General features: G+C 43.9%; 1 protein-coding gene across 5 annotated transcripts; it reads left to right on the top strand.

Annotated features, from left to right (window-relative positions):
* Positions 1 to 548: 548 nt before the first annotated feature.
* On the top strand, positions 549 to 5602 carry LOC308390059 (zinc finger CCHC domain-containing protein 12-like). Of its 5 annotated transcripts, none has more exons than XM_080871753.1 (3): positions 603 to 663; positions 740 to 801; positions 1429 to 5602. In XM_080871753.1, the coding sequence occupies exon 3, from the start codon at positions 2161 to 2163 to the stop codon at positions 3856 to 3858; it is 1698 nt and encodes a 565-aa protein (XP_080727879.1). In that variant the 5' UTR covers positions 603 to 663; positions 740 to 801; positions 1429 to 2160; the 3' UTR covers positions 3859 to 5602. The 5 variants fall into 5 exon arrangements, with proteins under 5 accessions (XP_080727881.1, XP_080727878.1, XP_080727879.1 ...); XM_080871754.1 differs by having other exon boundaries at positions 617 to 630; XM_080871755.1 differs by lacking the exon at positions 740 to 801 and having other exon boundaries at positions 549 to 724; positions 1451 to 5602.
* Positions 5603 to 18323: the final 12721 nt, after the last annotated feature.

Here is an 18323-nt window from a genome sequence, read left to right as displayed (position 1 = left end):
GATCGCCTGCTGGCGCAATCGTGAGCATATTAGATAATCGTCTATGTAAGAGAATATTCTGATGCCGCTGTTCCTTTTTTTTTTTTTTTTTTTTTTTTTTGCCGCTGTTCCTTAATGGAGACAGCGCTGCCTCCAATCATTTGCTGAACACCCTTGGGGCTAAGGATAGCCTGAATGGGATAGTTTGAAACTCGTACGCTACGCTCTGATAAGCGAACCTGAAATATTTCTTGTGTGGCGATGTGAAAATATGTGTCTGATAGGTTGATTGTAACAAACCAATCGCCTGTGTTAATTGAGCGACAAAGCATCTTGTGTGTGAGCATTCTGAACGTGTACTTTTTCAAATGCTTGTTTAACACACGCAGATCCAGAATAGGACGGAGCAATGTTCCGTCCTTTTTCGGGATGAGGAAATAGCGGGAGTAAAAGCCCTGCTGAGCTTCTTTGCTTGTGTAACCCATGTGAAATACAGGGCTGCAAAATCCCTTTTTGTAATCTAAGGCTATAGCCTGTTATTGTCACAAGGGGGCGCTGTGATGCAGTCTTGTGTTCTGACGACCTTGCGTCTAGTGCGCAGGAAGTATTACCTCTCTCTTCCTGTGAGATCTTCCCGCTGATGGCGGTCAAGTACGTGTCGGAGCGCATGGAAAAAGTATCTTGGTATGCAATACTGCAACCCGGTTAATGAGACCAGATTGTTTTACGTATAAATGCTAATAAGGTACTCTTTTATTAGGCCCCGAACTCTGACCACAAAGGGAATAACGTCTGTCAAGTTATTTGTGTCTGAAAATCCCGGTGAGTCACGTGCTTTCGTTAGCTACCTGTTAAGTTAGATAATGTATTTCACTAGCCGATTCAGCTCAGAAACCTTTGAACAAAAACCAATCGGGAGCTATGAGAATCTGGCGTGTTGTTTCACTTCTCCTGTTGTTCTTTACAGTGTGTTATAAGTGTTGAATGCTTTGAGCTAAACGATGCCGATGCTAGATGCGATGCTAGCTGCTAATAGCTGTTAGCCACCCCACCCCGCTGAAGCCATATTCCGATCGGGGAGGTATTCAAGTAGAAGCAATAGCTCTGTTTATATTAGAATGGTTATGTCTTAATAGATATGAGCATATTTCAAGTTTAATAGTATTTGCACTGAATTAAGTTACATTTGCTTGTAAGCCTTAAGGATGAATGTCGCTTTCATTGCTATGACTGTTTACATTACAGTTTAAGCTGCTGATGTTCTTTGTTGTGATGTAATTTTGATAAAATTGTTGATACTGGTACAAACAAGTTACTGTAACTCTTGTAACTTGGTAAAGCTAAAGGGAATGCCATTTGTGATTAATACATTTGGAAAAGAAGTTAATGAGCTCATGTTAAGAACACAAAATGGGAAAAGAAATTGATTGTTCTGCACTGTTTGTGTAGATTGGTTTTTTTGAACTACTAGAAGGATTCTGGAGAACCACTGACGGCGAGAACAGCCCAAATGAGATCCTGGATGATCGTGAAATGGTGTGGCCAGCCATGCGATCGGATTGTGGGATTTGCCTGAGAAACTGATTCAAGCAACCCTGGATTACAGATAAGCCCTATGCACTACTTTTCCTACCCGGATAATAGGGTTTGCACACTGACAATTCCCCTACAGTACACCTGTTTGGGTTTTCAACGACTTTAAAGGACAATTCAGACTGGACAATTCAAACTTCACAACAGGAACACTTTAATCTGTTTCATTCATTCCCAAGAGCTCTGATACTGTTCAGTATAAATCTTCCATTTAAATGTCTTTATTTTGTTTTGTTTTACATGTATTCACCTTTAAAATGCACTATTAGTGTGCAATTTGGGTTATTGTGTTGTATATGTATATAAATGGTACTGAGGCAATAAAGGTCCCAGTTATTCACTTCCAAGCCAACTCCTTTTGTGAGTCCCCAAAACAAAACCTCCTCCTGAACCTAGTAAGATGTCTAGGGTCTCTATTTGAAGTGAGAGTGTACTGGTCCTGAGTAGAGGCGCTACACAAAACGTGGCGAGCCAGCCAGGAGGTTTAATTCCTTTTATTTTGGAAGTTGAGCAACTGGTGCTTTCATGCCTTTTGGGTCAAATCATTACAATTGTCCATGACATTCTGGGTTGGAGCAATAAGACAACATGGATGTAATCCAAAGTGAAGGTGTCAAAGTACCTAACTCTGTCCTAGTAGGAGGGTTAACAGGCGATGAGGTTGACAATGAGGTTATTGATTACTTAGGGCAGTTTGGTTCTATTGGAAGAGTAATCAAAGTAACTAGCACAGAGGCACAGTTTAAAAACACAGCCATTGTGGAGTTCCAATCAGGTGAACCAGTCCAGTTCCTTAAGGATAGCTTGCCTTGCAAAAGACAAAGCCGTAACCCAAGTGTTGTCCATCATATCCAGCTTCTGTCTGCGCTGTATGCTGCAGACAGGGGTTCATGTTTAACCCATTCTTACCTAACTGAACTGAAAGGGCTTGCTAAACTGAGTGGTGCAGATTTTGAGAAGGTTTTACTAGATGAGCTGGCCAGAATGAAGAAGTCCACTGAGAGTGATCCCGCAGTTGGGCCAAATGTAACAGTGCCTAATCAGAATCTGCAGCTCACTAGTGACACAGACCAAGATGAACCAGCCATCATAGAGCATCAAAGTCCTCTTAAACTGGGCAGTGATTTAACCCACTTGCCTGAGCATGACTCTCACTCATCCTCTCCAAGTGTAGAAGTGACTCCCTCGCACAGAAAAACCACTATCTACTTACCACCTGAACAGCTCACTACACCTGAAGTACAGAGAGTAGTAGTTGAGCATGTCATTAAGAACAATGAAATGCCTTCTCAAGGTCATGCAAAGCTCAGGCCCTTCTCGGGGAAAACCCCTTGCTCTACTTTCGAAGCTGATTATGATACGTGGCGCAACAATGTTGAATTCCACCTCATAGATTGTACCATATCTGACAAACATATGTTAAGGAAAATAGTTGAGAGCCTTCTTCCACCAGCTGCTAACATTGTAAAGCACCTTGGTCCTAACGCTTCTCCCCATGACTATCTCAGCCTTCTTGACTCAGCATATGGTACTGTTGATGATGGGGATGAGCTTTTTGCCAAATTCCTGAGCACAAACCAGAACTCAGGTGAAAAGCCTTCTGCCTATTTACAGCGGTTGCAGATAACCCTGAATAAAGTCATTAAAAGAGGTGGCATCACTACAAATGATTCAGATCGCCAACTGCTTAAACAGTTTTGTAGAGGTTGCTGGAACAACAGCTTGATCACAACCTTGCAGCTTGAGCAGAAGAAGGACAAGCCACCTTCATTTCCAGAGTTGCTCCTCATGCTACGTACTGAGGAGGACCGGCAAGCGGCAAAGTCCAGCCGAATGAAACAGCACTTAGGCATTTCTAAACCTAAGGCACATTTGAACTCCCTTGAAGTAGGAGAGTATGTCACTGATGATACAGACGTATCAGCTGTTAATGATAGGCTAGTGCCTTTTGATGCACATAAGTTAGAAAGGAAACTTGCAAAGCTACAAGCCCAAGTGGCTTCACTGAAAGCATCAGCTATTGACAGTTCAAGCCAGAACTCTGACAAGCCAAATAAGAAAACCAAACCTAAGTTCAAGATTCTTCCTAAAGAGAAATCTGACCCAAGTGAGACTAAGCCCACTAAGAAGCCACGCCCATGGTACTGCTTCAGGTGCGGCGAGGATGGTCATATTGCTCCCTCTTGCAGCAATGAACCAAACCCTGAACTAGTTGAAATGAAACGTAAGGAGTTCAACCAAAAACTACAAGTCTGGGAGGAACAGAACATGTCAGCTTTAAACTAAAATCAGTTTCTGGGGAGGGACTACCAGGAACTGAAAGTAATCATGAACGTCCCAAACCGGAACCTCAGAGCAAAGTATCTTCTCTCTCTCGTGCAGCACGACCCCAGATTAGGTTACCCAAGGGACTTGTAGGACAGAAATGTACAGCAAATGTTACCGTGTCGGGAGTCAATTGCAGTTGTCTCCTTGACACTGGGTCTCAAGTGACCACAGTGTCCGCTTCATTTTACAACACCAATCTTTCAGAACATCCCATTCAGCCTATCAGTGGCCTGGATGTTGAGGCTGCTAGTGGCCAAAATGTTCCTTACTTGGGATACATACCCATCAGCCTTAAGTTTCCAAAAAGCTTTATTGGAACTGAGCCTGAGGTTTCTAGCCTTGCTTTAGTAGTACCTGACTTACGCTCTAACTGTGACTTGCCTGTGCTGATTGGGACAAATGCACTTGATGTTCTGTACGACAAATATTGTCAAGGTAAAGATCCCAATGATTTGTCGTCGGTCTATGGCTACAGGCAGATCCTCCGTACACTCAAGGTCAGGAGAGAGATAAACCTAGCCGGAAACGATGGCTTTGTAACTCTTAAGGGCAAGGTGCAACACGTAGTACCAGCTCAAGGGAGGGTCCTCCTTGAAGGCTGTGTCAGATCCAGCAGTGCTGGTGAATGTGCCATTGTTGAACAGCCAACGACATCCACCTTACCAGGGGGAATTTTTGTGGAGTGCTGTCTTGTCACTTTGCCCAAGAAGCATCCTCATAGGTTACCTATATGGGTGAGAAATGAAACTGAGCATGACGTAACACTGCCTTCTAGATGTGTCATTGCAGAGCTCCATAGTCCTGCAAAGATATATGACGAATCACCCATTTCAACCAAAAATGATGACACTGTGAAATGTTGTAATGTTACTGCACAGCCAGTTGATGAACCTGCTCACCCAGATTTGACATTTGACTTTGGCAATTCTCCCCTCCCGCAGGAGTGGAAAGAGAGGGTTACCCAGCGTCTAAGTGCCTATGCTGATGTTTTTGCCCAGCATGATTTGGATCTTGGACATGTATCTAAAGTCACACATCACATAAACTTAAAGGACGAAGCACCCTTTAAGCAAAAGTCCAGGCCAATCCACCCAAATGATTATGAAGCTGTGAGGAAGCACTTGCAAGCACTCCTTGATGCAGGAGTAATCCGTGAATCAGAGTCCCCTTATGCTTCACCGATTGTGGTGGTTAAAAAGAAGAATGGAGAGGTCCGTCTTTGTATTGATTATCGTAAGCTCAATGCGTTAACAATACGAGATGCGTACGCACTTCCAAACCTTGAAGAGGCTTTCTCAGCCCTTGCTGGATCCAAATGGTTTTCAGTAATGGATCTCAAGTCTGGTTATTACCAGATTGAGATGGAGGAATGTGATAAGCCCAAGACAGCTTTTGTGTGCCCCTTGGGATTTTACGAGTTTAACCGTATGCCCCAGGGGATCACCAACGCTCCCAGCACCTTCCAGCGCTTAATGGAACGGTGTATGGGCAGCCTCAATCTGAAAGAAGTTCTGGTGTTCATAGATGACATCATCGTGTTCTCCAGCACTTTGGAGGAACATGAAACCAGGCTTCTACGTGTCCTTCAGCAACTGAGAGAATATGGGTTGAAACTTTCTCCCAAAAAATGCTCCTTCTTCCAAAGTTCTGTGCGATACCTAGGACACATCGTGTCTACCAAAGGTGTAGAGACTGATCCTGAGAAGGTCAGAGCTCTCAAAACCTGGCCAAGACCCCAGACGCTCAGTGACCTCAAGTCTTTCCTAGGCTTTGCAGGGTACTATCGACGGTTTGTGAAGGACTATTCAAAAATTGTCAAACCCCTGAATGATCTTACCAAAGGCTACCCACCATACAGGAAGGGCAGAAAGGTGACACCCGGTCCTAGCGGATACTTGAACCCTAAAGAGCCTCTTTCCAGCCGTTGGACACCTGCTTGTCAGGAAGCTTTTGAGGTAATCATAGAGAAACTGACATCAGCTCCAGTGCTTGGATATGCTAACCCAAAATTACCATACGTCCTCCATACTGATGCGAGCACCTCTGGGTTAGGGGCAGCCTTGTATCAAGAACAGGGTGGTGAAGTGAGGGTTATTGCCTACGCAAGTAGAGGACTTTCACCCAGTGAAAAGCGGTATCCAGCTCATAAACTGGAATTTCTTGCATTAAAGTGGTCCATTGTAGAGAAGTTCCAAGATTATCTCTACGGGAACACATTCACGGTTTTAACGGACAACAACCCATTGACCTATGTTTTGAAGTCAGCCAAGCTTGATGCTGCCAGCTATCGCTGGTTGGCCGCTCTCTCCACCTTCGACTTTAATATTAAGTATCGTGCTGGTAAGAGCAATCAAGATGCAGATGGCCTCTCTAGGCGGCCACATGATACTGTGGATGATGACTATGCTTCTCTTGAAGAAAAAGAGCGAATGAAACAATTCGCTTCCCATCATCTCTCTTCATCTCCCAACAGACAAGATGTGACAGCTGACACATTCAGTGTCTTGTGCCACCGTCATCTCTTAGGTGAATCTGACAATAGCCTACCTTCTATCACTTTGGTAGAGTCCCTTGCTCTACATACCGATGCGGTGCCAGACGTCTACGCAGATGATGGAACATTAGGTTGTTCTGTCATACCTACCTATAGTGAGGTAGAACTCCAACAGCATCAGAGGTCTGACCCAATTATTGGGTATGTGGTCAACATGTTAGAAAATGGAGGTGAAGCAAATTCCAATCCTAACTCTGCATCCTTAGAGCTTAAACTAATGCTCAAAGAGTGGAAACGTTTGGAACTGAAAAATGGTCTCCTCTACAGAACCCGCAAATCAGGTGAAAATGTCACCTTTCAGCTTGTCGTCCCTGAGTCTTTAAGGTCCACCATTCTCACTTGCCTTCATGACGACATGGGGCATATGGGTTTGGAAAGAACCCTCGACTTGGTTAGGTCAAGATTTTATTGGCCTAAAATGGCAACTGATGTAGAGAGAAAGATTAAGTCTTGCGGATGTTGTGTTAGAAGAAAGACTCTTCCTGAAAGAGCAGCACCTCTTGTGAGTATCCAAACAACCCGTCCCATGGAACTGGTATGCATGGACTATTTATCCTTGGAGCCTGACAGTCACAACACCAAAGACATTCTGGTCATAACTGATCATTTCACCAAATACGCTGTTGCTATGCCAACAAAAGACCAAAAGGCTACAACAGTTGCGAAGTGTCTTTGGGAGCAGTTTCTGGTGCATTATGGTTTTCCTGAGCGCCTGCTTAGTGATCAGGGCAGGGATTTTGAGTCACAACTCATTAAAGAGCTCTGTGCCCTAGCTGGTATCACGAAGGTGCGCACCAGTCCTTATCATCCACGGGGAAACCCAGTTGAACGGTTCAACCGAACTCTTCTTGGCATGTTAGGAACTCTACAAGACAAAGAGAAAACTCATTGGCGCGATTATGTGAAACCACTAACTCACGCCTATAATTGCACCAAGAACGAGACCACTGGGTTTAGCCCATACGAGTTAATGTTTGGTCGCCAGCCGAGGCTTCCCGTGGATATTGCATTCTGCCTGCCAGTTAAAGATGGCTCTCCTACATCTCACTCTCAGTATGTGAGAGCTCTGAAGGCTCGCCTTCAAGAGAGCTATCAGATCGCTGCCAAAAACTCTCAGAAGGTTGCTGAACGGAATAAACGCCGTTTTGACAAAACTGTCAGGGAGTCAACTTTGGAGAAAGGTGATCAAGTGCTAGTGCGGAACCTGCGACTTCGGAATAAACACAAACTTGCAGATAAGTGGGAGTCAACCATGTACAGAGTGGTGGAAAAGATGGTAGACCTACCTGTGTATGTTGTACAGCCTATGAATGGAGATGGTCCTATTCGAACTCTTCACAGGGATCTCTTACTCCCTTGTGGTGACTTATCTGAAGCTGAGGAAGTTGACCAGGTCAAGCCAAAGAGTTGCAGGCCAAGAACGAGGCGCAGTCAGCCTCTGTTACTGGAGGAGCAATCAGAATCTGAAGACGACTCACCTGTCTATCCTAGGCAGTCTTCTGTCATTCCTGGAAAGTTGGTTCAGGTGTTTGAAATCCCGAAGAGACGACAGCAAACCGGAAAAACAGTACCGGAGGGTAGTTGTATACCAGCTACGCCAGCAGACTGTGTAAACCCTCAGCCTCAGAATGAGCCTTGCAGAGGCAGCTCCCCTTTGCTGCCTGCAGAGCCTGTAGGGGTACCTCCTGAAGTAGCTGAAGGAGAGGAGCCAGATGTTGTGGCTGAGCAACACCCTACTGAAGACGATGTAACTTTACCAACTATGACTAATCAAAAATCAGCTGTGGCCGAAGACAGCATTGATGTACCGTCCATTGATGTAGAGGCTCCTATAGCTATGGAAACCATTGATCTGAACCCACAAACCCCTGAGGTAGCTCTGGAGCATAAGGAAACTGTTGACAGTGGAGAAAAAAATAACCATGTTCGTAAGTCAGAAAGGACACGTCGACCACCAAGGCGCTTCCATTATCCTGAGTTGGGAAATCCCTTAATTTCCTTTGCGCAGAGCCTCATAGAGAGCTTTAACCAAGCACTTTATACAATAGGTGACTATGAGAGTTCATCTGTAGACCACAGCGTGACGCATGAAGGGGCTCATGCTGGGTCAAAGGGGGAGGGTGTAACCCATGTGAAATACAGGGTTGCAAAATCCCTTTTTGTAATCTAAGGCTATAGCCTGTTATTGTCACAAGGGGGCGCTGTGATGCAGTCTTGTGTTCTGACGACCTTGCGTCTAGTGCGCAGGAAGTATTACCTCTCTCTTCCTGTGAGATCTTCCCTCTGATGGCGGTCAAGTACGTGTCGGAGCGCATGGAAAAAGTATCTTGGTATGCAATACTGCAACCCGGTTAATGAGACCAGATTGTTTTACGTATAAATGCTAATAAGGTACTCTTTTATTAGGCCCCGAACTCTGACCACAAAGGGAATAACGTCTGTCAAGTTATTTGTGTCTGAAAATCCCGGTGAGTCACGTGCTTTCGTTAGCTACCTGTTAAGTTAGATAATGTATTTCACTAGCCGATTCAGCTCAGAAACCTTTGAACAAAAACCAATCGGGAGCTATGAGAATCTGGCGTGTTGTTTCACTTCTCCTGTTGTTCTTTACAGTGTGTTATAAGTGTTGAATGCTTTGAGCTAAACGATGCCGATGCTAGATGCGATGCTAGCTGCTAATAGCTGTTAGCCACCCCACCCCGCTGAAGCCATATTCCGATCGGGGAGGTATTCAAGTAGAAGCAATAGCTCTGTTTATATTAGAATGGTTATGTCTTAATAGATATGAGCATATTTCAAGTTTAATAGTATTTGCACTGAATTAAGTTACATTTGCTTGTAAGCCTTAAGGATGAATGTCGCTTTCATTGCTATGACTGTTTACATTACAGTTTAAGCTGCTGATGTTCTTTGTTGTGATGTAATTTTGATAAAATTGTTGATACTGGTACAAACAAGTTACTGTAACTCTTGTAACTTGGTAAAGCTAAAGGGAATGCCATTTGTGATTAATACATTTGGAAAAGAAGTTAATGAGCTCATGTTAAGAACACAAAATGGGAAAAGAAATTGATTGTTCTGCACTGTTTGTGTAGATTGGTTTTTTTGAACTACTAGAAGGATTCTGGAGAACCACTGACGGCGAGAACAGCCCAAATGAGATCCTGGATGATCGTGAAATGGTGTGGCCAGCCATGCGATCGGATTGTGGGATTTGCCTGAGAAACTGATTCAAGCAACCCTGGATTACAGATAAGCCCTATGCACTACTTTTCCTACCCGGATAATAGGGTTTGCACACTGACAATTCCCCTACAGTACACCTGTTTGGGTTTTCAACGACTTTAAAGGACAATTCAGACTGGACAATTCAAACTTCACAACAGGAACACTTTAATCTGTTTCATTCATTCCCAAGAGCTCTGATACTGTTCAGTATAAATCTTCCATTTAAATGTCTTTATTTTGTTTTGTTTTACATGTATTCACCTTTAAAATGCACTATTAGTGTGCAATTTGGGTTATTGTGTTGTATATGTATATAAATGGTACTGAGGCAATAAAGGTCCCAGTTATTCACTTCCAAGCCAACTCCTTTTGTGAGTCCCCAAAACAAAACCTCCTCCTGAACCTAGTAAGATGTCTAGGGTCTCTATTTGAAGTGAGAGTGTACTGGTCCTGAGTAGAGGCGCTACACTTGGAACCGCTCTGATTGCCTGTTTGTGTAACAGGGAGGATATTTCCTCCTCCAGTACATTCGCTGAATCGCCACTGGCCACCGAAGCTAACACTCCGCTGAATCTCGGTGGTTTTAACGCAAATTGTACTCTGTAACCATGGGAAATGGTTGACAAGACCCAGGGATGAACTGCGAATGCGCGCCACCCCTGTCTCCCGAGAAGGAGTTGGGGCTCTCCCCTCGGGAAGAGCATGAGCTCCCCTTGCTGGGAACAAAGACAAATGGCAGTGATTTTCTTTTGTTTTTATTTTGAAACTGGGGGGACATTCTGCCCTTGGCAAACTGCCTGGCTGCAGAAATGCACATTTTATTTCTTTTGTTACCCCCAAAACACAGTGAAGTGTCTGGTGACTCTGGGCAGTGCTTGGTGACATAGACAGAGTGCTTAGGAGTGCTTGTTGACACTGCACCATTTGTCCACAAGTCTGTCCTCCCTGAACTGGAGGAGGAGACTGAGAGTGTGCTCCTAGTGAACTGGAAACTTCCAGAGACCCTGAACCTTGGAGTGATTTGGTTACCCCTTCTAACACCTTCCTTCTCTTTGGGGGAGAAGGGAGGGGTGACACCGAATGTTGCAGGTGTGCTAGGCTGACCGCTTCTTCTCCCCTCTCCGGGGTGTGACGGCTTGTTCTTTGCAGCAGCTGCTGCGAAGGAATGCTTGCCCCAAGGTCTTTGGTTCTCTACTTTAGCCTGGTGGGCAGACTGCGGGCCTCCTGCTCCTCTCTGCATTCTGACCCCACTCCGTCCCCCTCTCACAGCTGCTGCTGTTGCAGCAAAGCCAGCTCTTGGCACCTGCTGGGGCTGAGAGTTAGGTTTTCTGGGTAAGCAGAGGTTGAAGGCTGCATTAAGCGAGCATACTGACTGTGCAGCATATTTGTACATCCTTTGATAAATCGTGAGGCGATCCATCTTGTTGGGCAAAGAAATGCTAGAAGAAGCTGAGATTACCCTGCGGTTAGGGTGAAGGTGATACGCCACTGAAGGCTCCACTGATGGGGGTTCGGTCAGCCGCAGTTCACCCATCCCCTGGATCTCAAGCTTAGAGCAGCCCTTGGTCGGAAGCTTGCTTTTAAAAGGGCTTGACCAATAGCGACTAATTTCTTTCATGCAGGCCAGGACTGCTGGCAGAAGCTGCTTCGATGACGGCAAGGCTGGTGGGAGCCTTTTGCCGTCATACAGGTTGCGTTCTGCCCATTCGGCATCCTGGGCGGCTGGCCATGGGATGCCTAGCTTGGCGGCACCCCTTTGCAGACCTCATACAAATTGCTGTCCACCGGGGTGCAACTTCAGCCCCACTTGGTGGCCTGGACTGCTGGGAAGGAAAGGTAGAGTCATCCTCTTGTTCCTCATCCATATCCTCCAGGTCGTGGAGGTCGGAGTCGGCATCGCCCTCCGCGTCCTCGCCCTCCGCGTCCTCGCCACCCGGCTCGCCCACGTTTTGATCGAGGAGGTCCTCGGATGATGGGGGCATGAGCGGGGACTCTTCTTCCATCATGTCCGCCCAGCTTGTAGAGGCTCGCGGATGATGGATATTGCTCGTAGCAGTAGCGGCCGAAAGGCAGGGGTCCTGACTGTTCATTACTGCTACTCTCAGCCTCCTTTCCAGGACTTTCTCTGGCATCAAAACACAGTGTGGGCATCCCTGAGGGTCCGCCAGTGAAGCTGAGCATGCTTGGCACCCATACAGACGATACACATTGGATGAGGGTCCCTGCCTGAGATGGTGGCACCGCATGATGTGGGGCACGGGCGGGATGCAGCCTCTTTGGCCGTCGGCTCCGAGCTTTTGGCGGGGGTAGGAACCGTAGACATGGTTAGCGAAAAGGGGTGAGACTAGGCTACACCGGGCTCGTCTCGACACGTTAGCCTGTAAGTAGCTGGGACTAGCAGCGGGAGTTAAAATCCGAGCTAGTCGCTGCGGGAGTCAGCTTGTCGTGACACGTTAGCTGCACTCCGCTAGCCAATATTGTTAGCAACTTAATGCTAACCAAACCCTAGGTCGACTAACAAGCTGATGCTAGTGAGACGCTAATGTGGTTTGTGGCCTGCTAACAAGTTAACCCTAGCCGGACACTGAACAAACAGCTCGCCGTAACGCGTTAGCCCGAGTTACACAGCGTCGGCTACCTCGCTAACTAAAACCAGGAACCGCTGGGACAGCTCGCCTGACGCGGTTGCTGTTCCACAGTGTAAGTTCTATCATTGAAGTAAAACAAAAACATACATAAAATTTCAATTAAGTTTGAGGGCCTTTTACTTGTTCTCTGAATAGTCACTTACTGGTAACATCTTCAAATCAAATATGTTTATTTGTCTGTCCAAAAGTGCTGTTTAGCACAAAAAATCTTCTATCTTCCTCCAGATTTCCACATGAGCTTACAATATTCTGCCAAACCAAGATTGATTTGTTTATTTCACAGAAAGTCTTTGTGTATTTGTGCTTGTATTGCCCTTGGATGGGGATAAATCGGGATTTAGCAACATTTGACCGTGTTGCTTCCCCTCTGTTACTAAAGTTTGATAAGACTACACAGAAGCAGATTGTGTTTTTGCTTTGGAGAGTTACAGTTATCTCCTTTTCCCCAAATAATGCAACTTTTGTCAGTGATCGAGAAAGGTTAAATATAAAATAAGCAAAACAATAAACTTATTAAGGCTGGATTCGGGTTAATATCCCCCCAAAATAATCTTATAAGTTATTAGTAACATTAACAATTTTACCACATGTTTTTTCACACTCCCTAAAGCATTAAAGTTATAAACTAAACTTTGTTAGACCACAAACCAAACCTTACCAAAAGAGCATGCAGAGCTGCACCTTCTACTTTGCACAAGATGACATTTAAACATAGATAACTCAGTATTCCTCCTCACCACGTTCTTGTGAAGCACAAGGGTTCAATATGGACCAAAGCAGGCCTGCGGACTTGTGCGTCAAAGTAAGAGACATGTTCAGCTGAAGGTAAACAACTATGAAAAAATGCATTCTGCATTTGTTGAGAATGCATTCTGATGCATGTTGCAGAGAAAAGACAAATCTTTTGAACAAAATCATCAACTTTGCTGCTAATAGTTTTAAAACAACTGTTGTGTTCACATTCCATGTTGACACTGAGAGCGGATGTTTTGATATGCATGCATACACAGACTTTTTATTCAGTAAAACCATGCGGGGAAAAATGTCAATAAAATGAAATAAAGTTCATAGCAACCATCTAGGCACACATGCTAATAGTAAAGATCTGCAAGAGTGCACATCTCATTGTACAGTCATAATGCACACACCCTCACACACACACATTTCCCAGCAGACTGGTGGCCTGCTGCAAAAAATTACCAGCATGCACATTCATATGCAGTCACATGCATATAATCACACACACATGCACACTTCTGAAGCCAAACACACTCAGTCTCCCAGCCTGACACGAATAGTGACAAAGCACCAGGTTCTTCCATCAACAGCCTGCAGAGTCACTCCCTCTCCCAATCTGACCTCTGACCTTGATGACAACAGACTGTCATCACCGTCACTCCTGGTAGGTAAACACTGCATCCTACAAAAGCCAGCAGACACACAGAATGGTGTGTGTGTCTTTGTGTTAATGTATGCTCACTTTAATGTGTGTGCGCTGTCCTGTTTAAACATTTGTTGTTGTTGTTGTTTTTGGTTTGTCCTTTACCCTACTTTTTTATTTAACCCTCATGTGCCTCGTTTTATCACCTCTGCCCTTTAAATAACTAGTTCCTGAATCCAGTCCACTTGCAGCCAGGACTGAGAGCCAACACTCTTTGATTTTTCTGCTGAATGTTCAGGAAAAAGCAAGGTTTAGGGCACACAAGCGTTGCCAAAAAGAGAAATATTTACCCGGAGTGACGCAAGTAGTGCCCCGCTATTGAACCACTCTCAGCTATATTTAGAAGTTCCTCACCACCAGACCAAACTGCTGCTCTCATCAAGATAACATGAAAGACGTAAAATGAATCTTCTTAGCCCCCTACCCGCTTCAAAGTTAACCCTCTCTGCAGATTCCTGCTGTTAACAACTGATCCGTCACCTTGCACATGTCGAAAACCAGACCGTTCTGTCCCAATTACACTGACAGCTCATGTTCTTCCCTTGAAACCTCATAAACTCACTTCGTTATTAAAAGGCATTGGACACAATCAGTGAGTGAAGTTTGGACGACAAGAACAAACACATTTGCAACGCTCATGCTTGATTTCCACAAATCATATATAAGTGTTTATGGGATTTTTCCACAAATTAAACAAATAAAGACGGGGGTGGGTTAGGGCTAGAGGGGAAAAGGGATCGGGGGAGGCAAGGCTCTTGGATGCTGTACGAGCCAGAGCCTGGAACCAGCTGAGGACTCCTCCTCTCCCAGGAGAATCTTCATGTTATGGCCAGCTGGAAACTATTGACAGGACTTTGGGGTTAGTGAGCAACGGAGGAAAGGGTCTTGGTGGAGAGATCACTGGGCCCTGTCTGTCTTGATGAATCCATTTTCTGCAACCAAAGTAAGACCAGAAACCAAGGAAGATGAAGAAGTATGTGTCATATACTGCTGTAATATATTTTCATGCTGGGAGTGTGAAAAAAAAGAAAGACAGACTGAGTGTGAGTCATCAGCTGCATTTCCCGAAAGAGTTCTAGAGAGAGGGGGGGAAAGAAGGATCATCTCCAAATGGGATATATCGTCATTCACGAAAATCAAAAGTTTACATGACTTTGTGACATCCAGTCACAAGGAAAGAAAATGAGAACTACTTCAGCACAAAAACAACTTTTTCAGACGAGTAGGATGAAGACACTGTGCTGATTTGAGTCATCCAGCGCTTGACACTTTGGCGTAATGTTTGAGCAAATCAAGCCTGTGTTGAATTACTGCCATTTTTGCAAAACGTCAAATGGGGAAGTGGTTTTTGAATCTTTGAAACTTAGCTTTTGATGGGTACAAGAAGCATGTGGGTGTTCTCTGGTGCTTTTTGAGTTTATCTCTGACATTTTTAAGACTGGAATCAAAAACCACTCGATTTGGCGCTTTGTCTCAAGTTATAAGAGGTGGGAGAAACAACAAACAGGGAGAAACAAATCCCAGAAAAAGACAGACCACCAGGTTTTTAAGAGCCAGAGCAGCACAAACAACCTCCATCATCAGGCCATATCACACTGAACAGCAGCTTTACTCAACATTGTGATTACCACACCAACAAAAGAAGGCTTCTCCATGACATCAGCCCTCTGTTTTTGCCATCCACTTGAAAAAAAAACAACAATGAGCACTTGGCAATGCAAATTTAATGAGTGAATCATCAGTTTCTCAATAAGGAAAAGAACACTCTCCTAAAATGGAAACATTTGAACAAAACACACGAGTAAAGCAGACTTGATTTCATTCTCGTGAACTAAAGGAGGCATTCTATCCCTTTCTCAAGCACCTTGTTTTATACACGGGGCCTCACAAAGATCTGTCACTTTGATATCCTAAATTCAAGCATGAAGTAATTCATTTCACAATAAGTTCTCTTCCTTTCTGGACTCTGGATGCACATTTTCTATTTTTGTTATTGTTTTACCTGAGCCATGTGAACATCTGTTTTCCATTTCCATTGGTCAAAACCAGAAGGGCATGACTTTCCAACTCTCAAATAATATTTTACTAAAGTATCCAGCAGCAGCAAATCTTGGTATTGCCATCAAGTTAAACTACTGTGAACCATGTTTCAAAATATCAATAGTGAATTGGCTTGTAATGGCACCATCACATTGGTTAATGCAGCTTCAATATTGGCTCATACACCAATCTTAAACTATATATTTAAATAATTAAATTTAAAGAAATGTAAAAAAAAAAAAAAGAGCTTAAAGTTTATACAGCATGTTATGCATCAAACAAAAGTGGCAAAGCTTCACACATCAATGAGCAGCAGAGATATACCCAGATTTCTTCTGTGAACTTGACTGACTCTAGGAGATTACATCTTTTAGAAACTTTCCCAAAATTCGTACCTGCACCTGTTCCTGAAGTCAGCAGGCAACAGAATAAAATCTGTGTTGTGTCCATTTTTTACTCATGTTTAGGTTGATGTTTGTGTTCTGAGTTTTCAAGACAGGCACATCCCACAGCAGAGAGTCTAACAAATGATTGCAAGAGCATGATCAGAGTGTTTGGGTTTTTCTACAGCCATGCCCCTGGGATAGTGGTCACAGCCTGGTGGGAGTCTACTCATGTTTTAATTCCAATTGGCTTCCTTTCTTGGAGATGATTTGAAAGTCTGCTGTTCATTACAGATGTTTTTTTCTTTTTCTTTTTTGAGTGGAAAAGAAAATGATTCTCCATCTGACTATTTTGGTTTGCATATGATGGCAGTACAACAGAGAGACAGAATCCTCATCACCTCTCTTTTGTGCCATGCTATGCTGTAGGTGCACATGCAACTGCACGTGCACCTGAAACTAGATATGGCATTTACCGTGAGTGGAAAAATACCCAAGAGTAATGGCATCAAAAGCAGTGCACAAGCAAGTTTGTTGTGTTTTTTTTCCCACAGTTATGGCACAGGAAATTGCTTAATCAGCAATGCCTTTTCACAGCAGTGCAGTTGTTTACACTAACCCTTCACTAACTTTCCTGTTTTGGCATCACTGGTTAACACAAGGTAACAATATAGGATTCTTTTACCTTATAAAAAGAGCTACAAAGTCAATTTGATGCTTCGCTGACTTGAGATAAAGCAACTAGCATGTCTTTCCTATGATTCCCAACCTTCCAGTAAGTTGAAAGTATTAAAGTACATTCAGACTATGGACAGCTAACTAAGCTAAAGGCTAACAAAACCAGAAAAATCCTCCTGTCAAAGCTCTGGCTAGTATGTCTTTTGTGTTCTTGCACTTGCTAAAGTTTGTACTGCATTTCTAAAGCTTTTGACTTTTTTGTTGTTGTTGTTTTATTTTTATTTTTATTTTAGTTTTTTGTTTTGTATTGTTTTTTTTTTTTTTAATCATGAGCCAAGTTAGGTTTAGTTGTTACATCTTCCTGGAAAGCGATACAATCTGATTTGCTAAACCTTTGCTGGTACAGATAACATGGGTTTCTTCATTCTTATTTGAGCTGGGGAGTTTTATCCCCCAGAAAGTAAAAGGTTTTATCAACATAACACTGAAAGGGGTTCACAGACCTAAACACCTGATTGGGCAACACCTTGAATCACATTGAGAGCTTCATGAACAACAGAGGCAGCAAAGAGAGATTTGAAGAAGTGAATGAAATTGAGGAAAACCCACCTGACCAAGAAAGCGCAGCCCAGTTATCAACTCACAGGGGCCTATAGGAAAGCACAGAGTTTTTTTTAGCTTGGGCACATGTGACACTGAGCTACTTGTGTTGATCTATGGACAGTAAAATTGCTGGTGGAACTAAAAGGCTGCGTTCCCATTCAAACTTGAAGCCTAGCAGAATGGAATCATGCAATTGCAACTTGGTTCCACAGGGGGCGCTGTTGCCTCTGCTCAACAAAATGCTCCAGACTCCTGTTTTAAGGAGATTAGGGGAAATGTGCTGCTTTTTTGCTTTGACCTGCTCTTGGCAAAAGAAATGAAAAGACAAAGGGTAAGAGGATTTCAGGAGGCAAGAGAAGAGGAGTTACTGTCAAGGATATCCCCGGGATAAGAGATGCAGCAAGAGCCATCCTCTGTGCAACAGATGATGACACTAGGGAGTTTCCTCTTGGACTTTGGCTTGCCTAACATGGTCATAAAGACCTGTTCCAGCAGCAAACCCGAGGGCCAACAAACACCTCAGCGGTGAGGAAAACAGGGTGTCATCTCTGTCAGTGATCCTGCACTCCTTCAAACGATGCCCTCATTCATTTATATAACCATTAAATCAGTGGCAGATATGAAAGAATAACAATCGGATGTTGGGTAAGCAAGATGCAGACAGAAAAGGAAATAAAACAAAAGGTGGAAGGTGTTTTTCCAGTATAACTTGTGCAAAACATCAGCGAGTGCAGTCTGCAGGTAATGAAGTAAGGTGTTATTAAAGGCAGATGTTGCTTTAAAAATCACAAATATGCTCTGTTATGGCCATATATCTCGGTGTGTTTGTGTTTCACAATTAAAACATT

This window comes from Rhamphochromis sp. 'chilingali' (genome assembly GCF_963969265.1).
Source record: "Rhamphochromis sp. 'chilingali' genome assembly, chromosome: 21".
Taxonomy (NCBI): Eukaryota; Metazoa; Chordata; class Actinopteri; order Cichliformes; family Cichlidae; genus Rhamphochromis; species Rhamphochromis sp. 'chilingali'.
This window is presented reverse-complemented; position numbering and strand designations above follow the sequence as displayed.

What these genes read in the sequence shown, in the direction of transcription:
- LOC308390059 (XM_080871755.1), top strand. Translation starts at nt 2,161, where the DNA reads ATGGATGTAATCCAAAGTGAAGGTGTCAAAGTACCTAACTCTGTCCTA.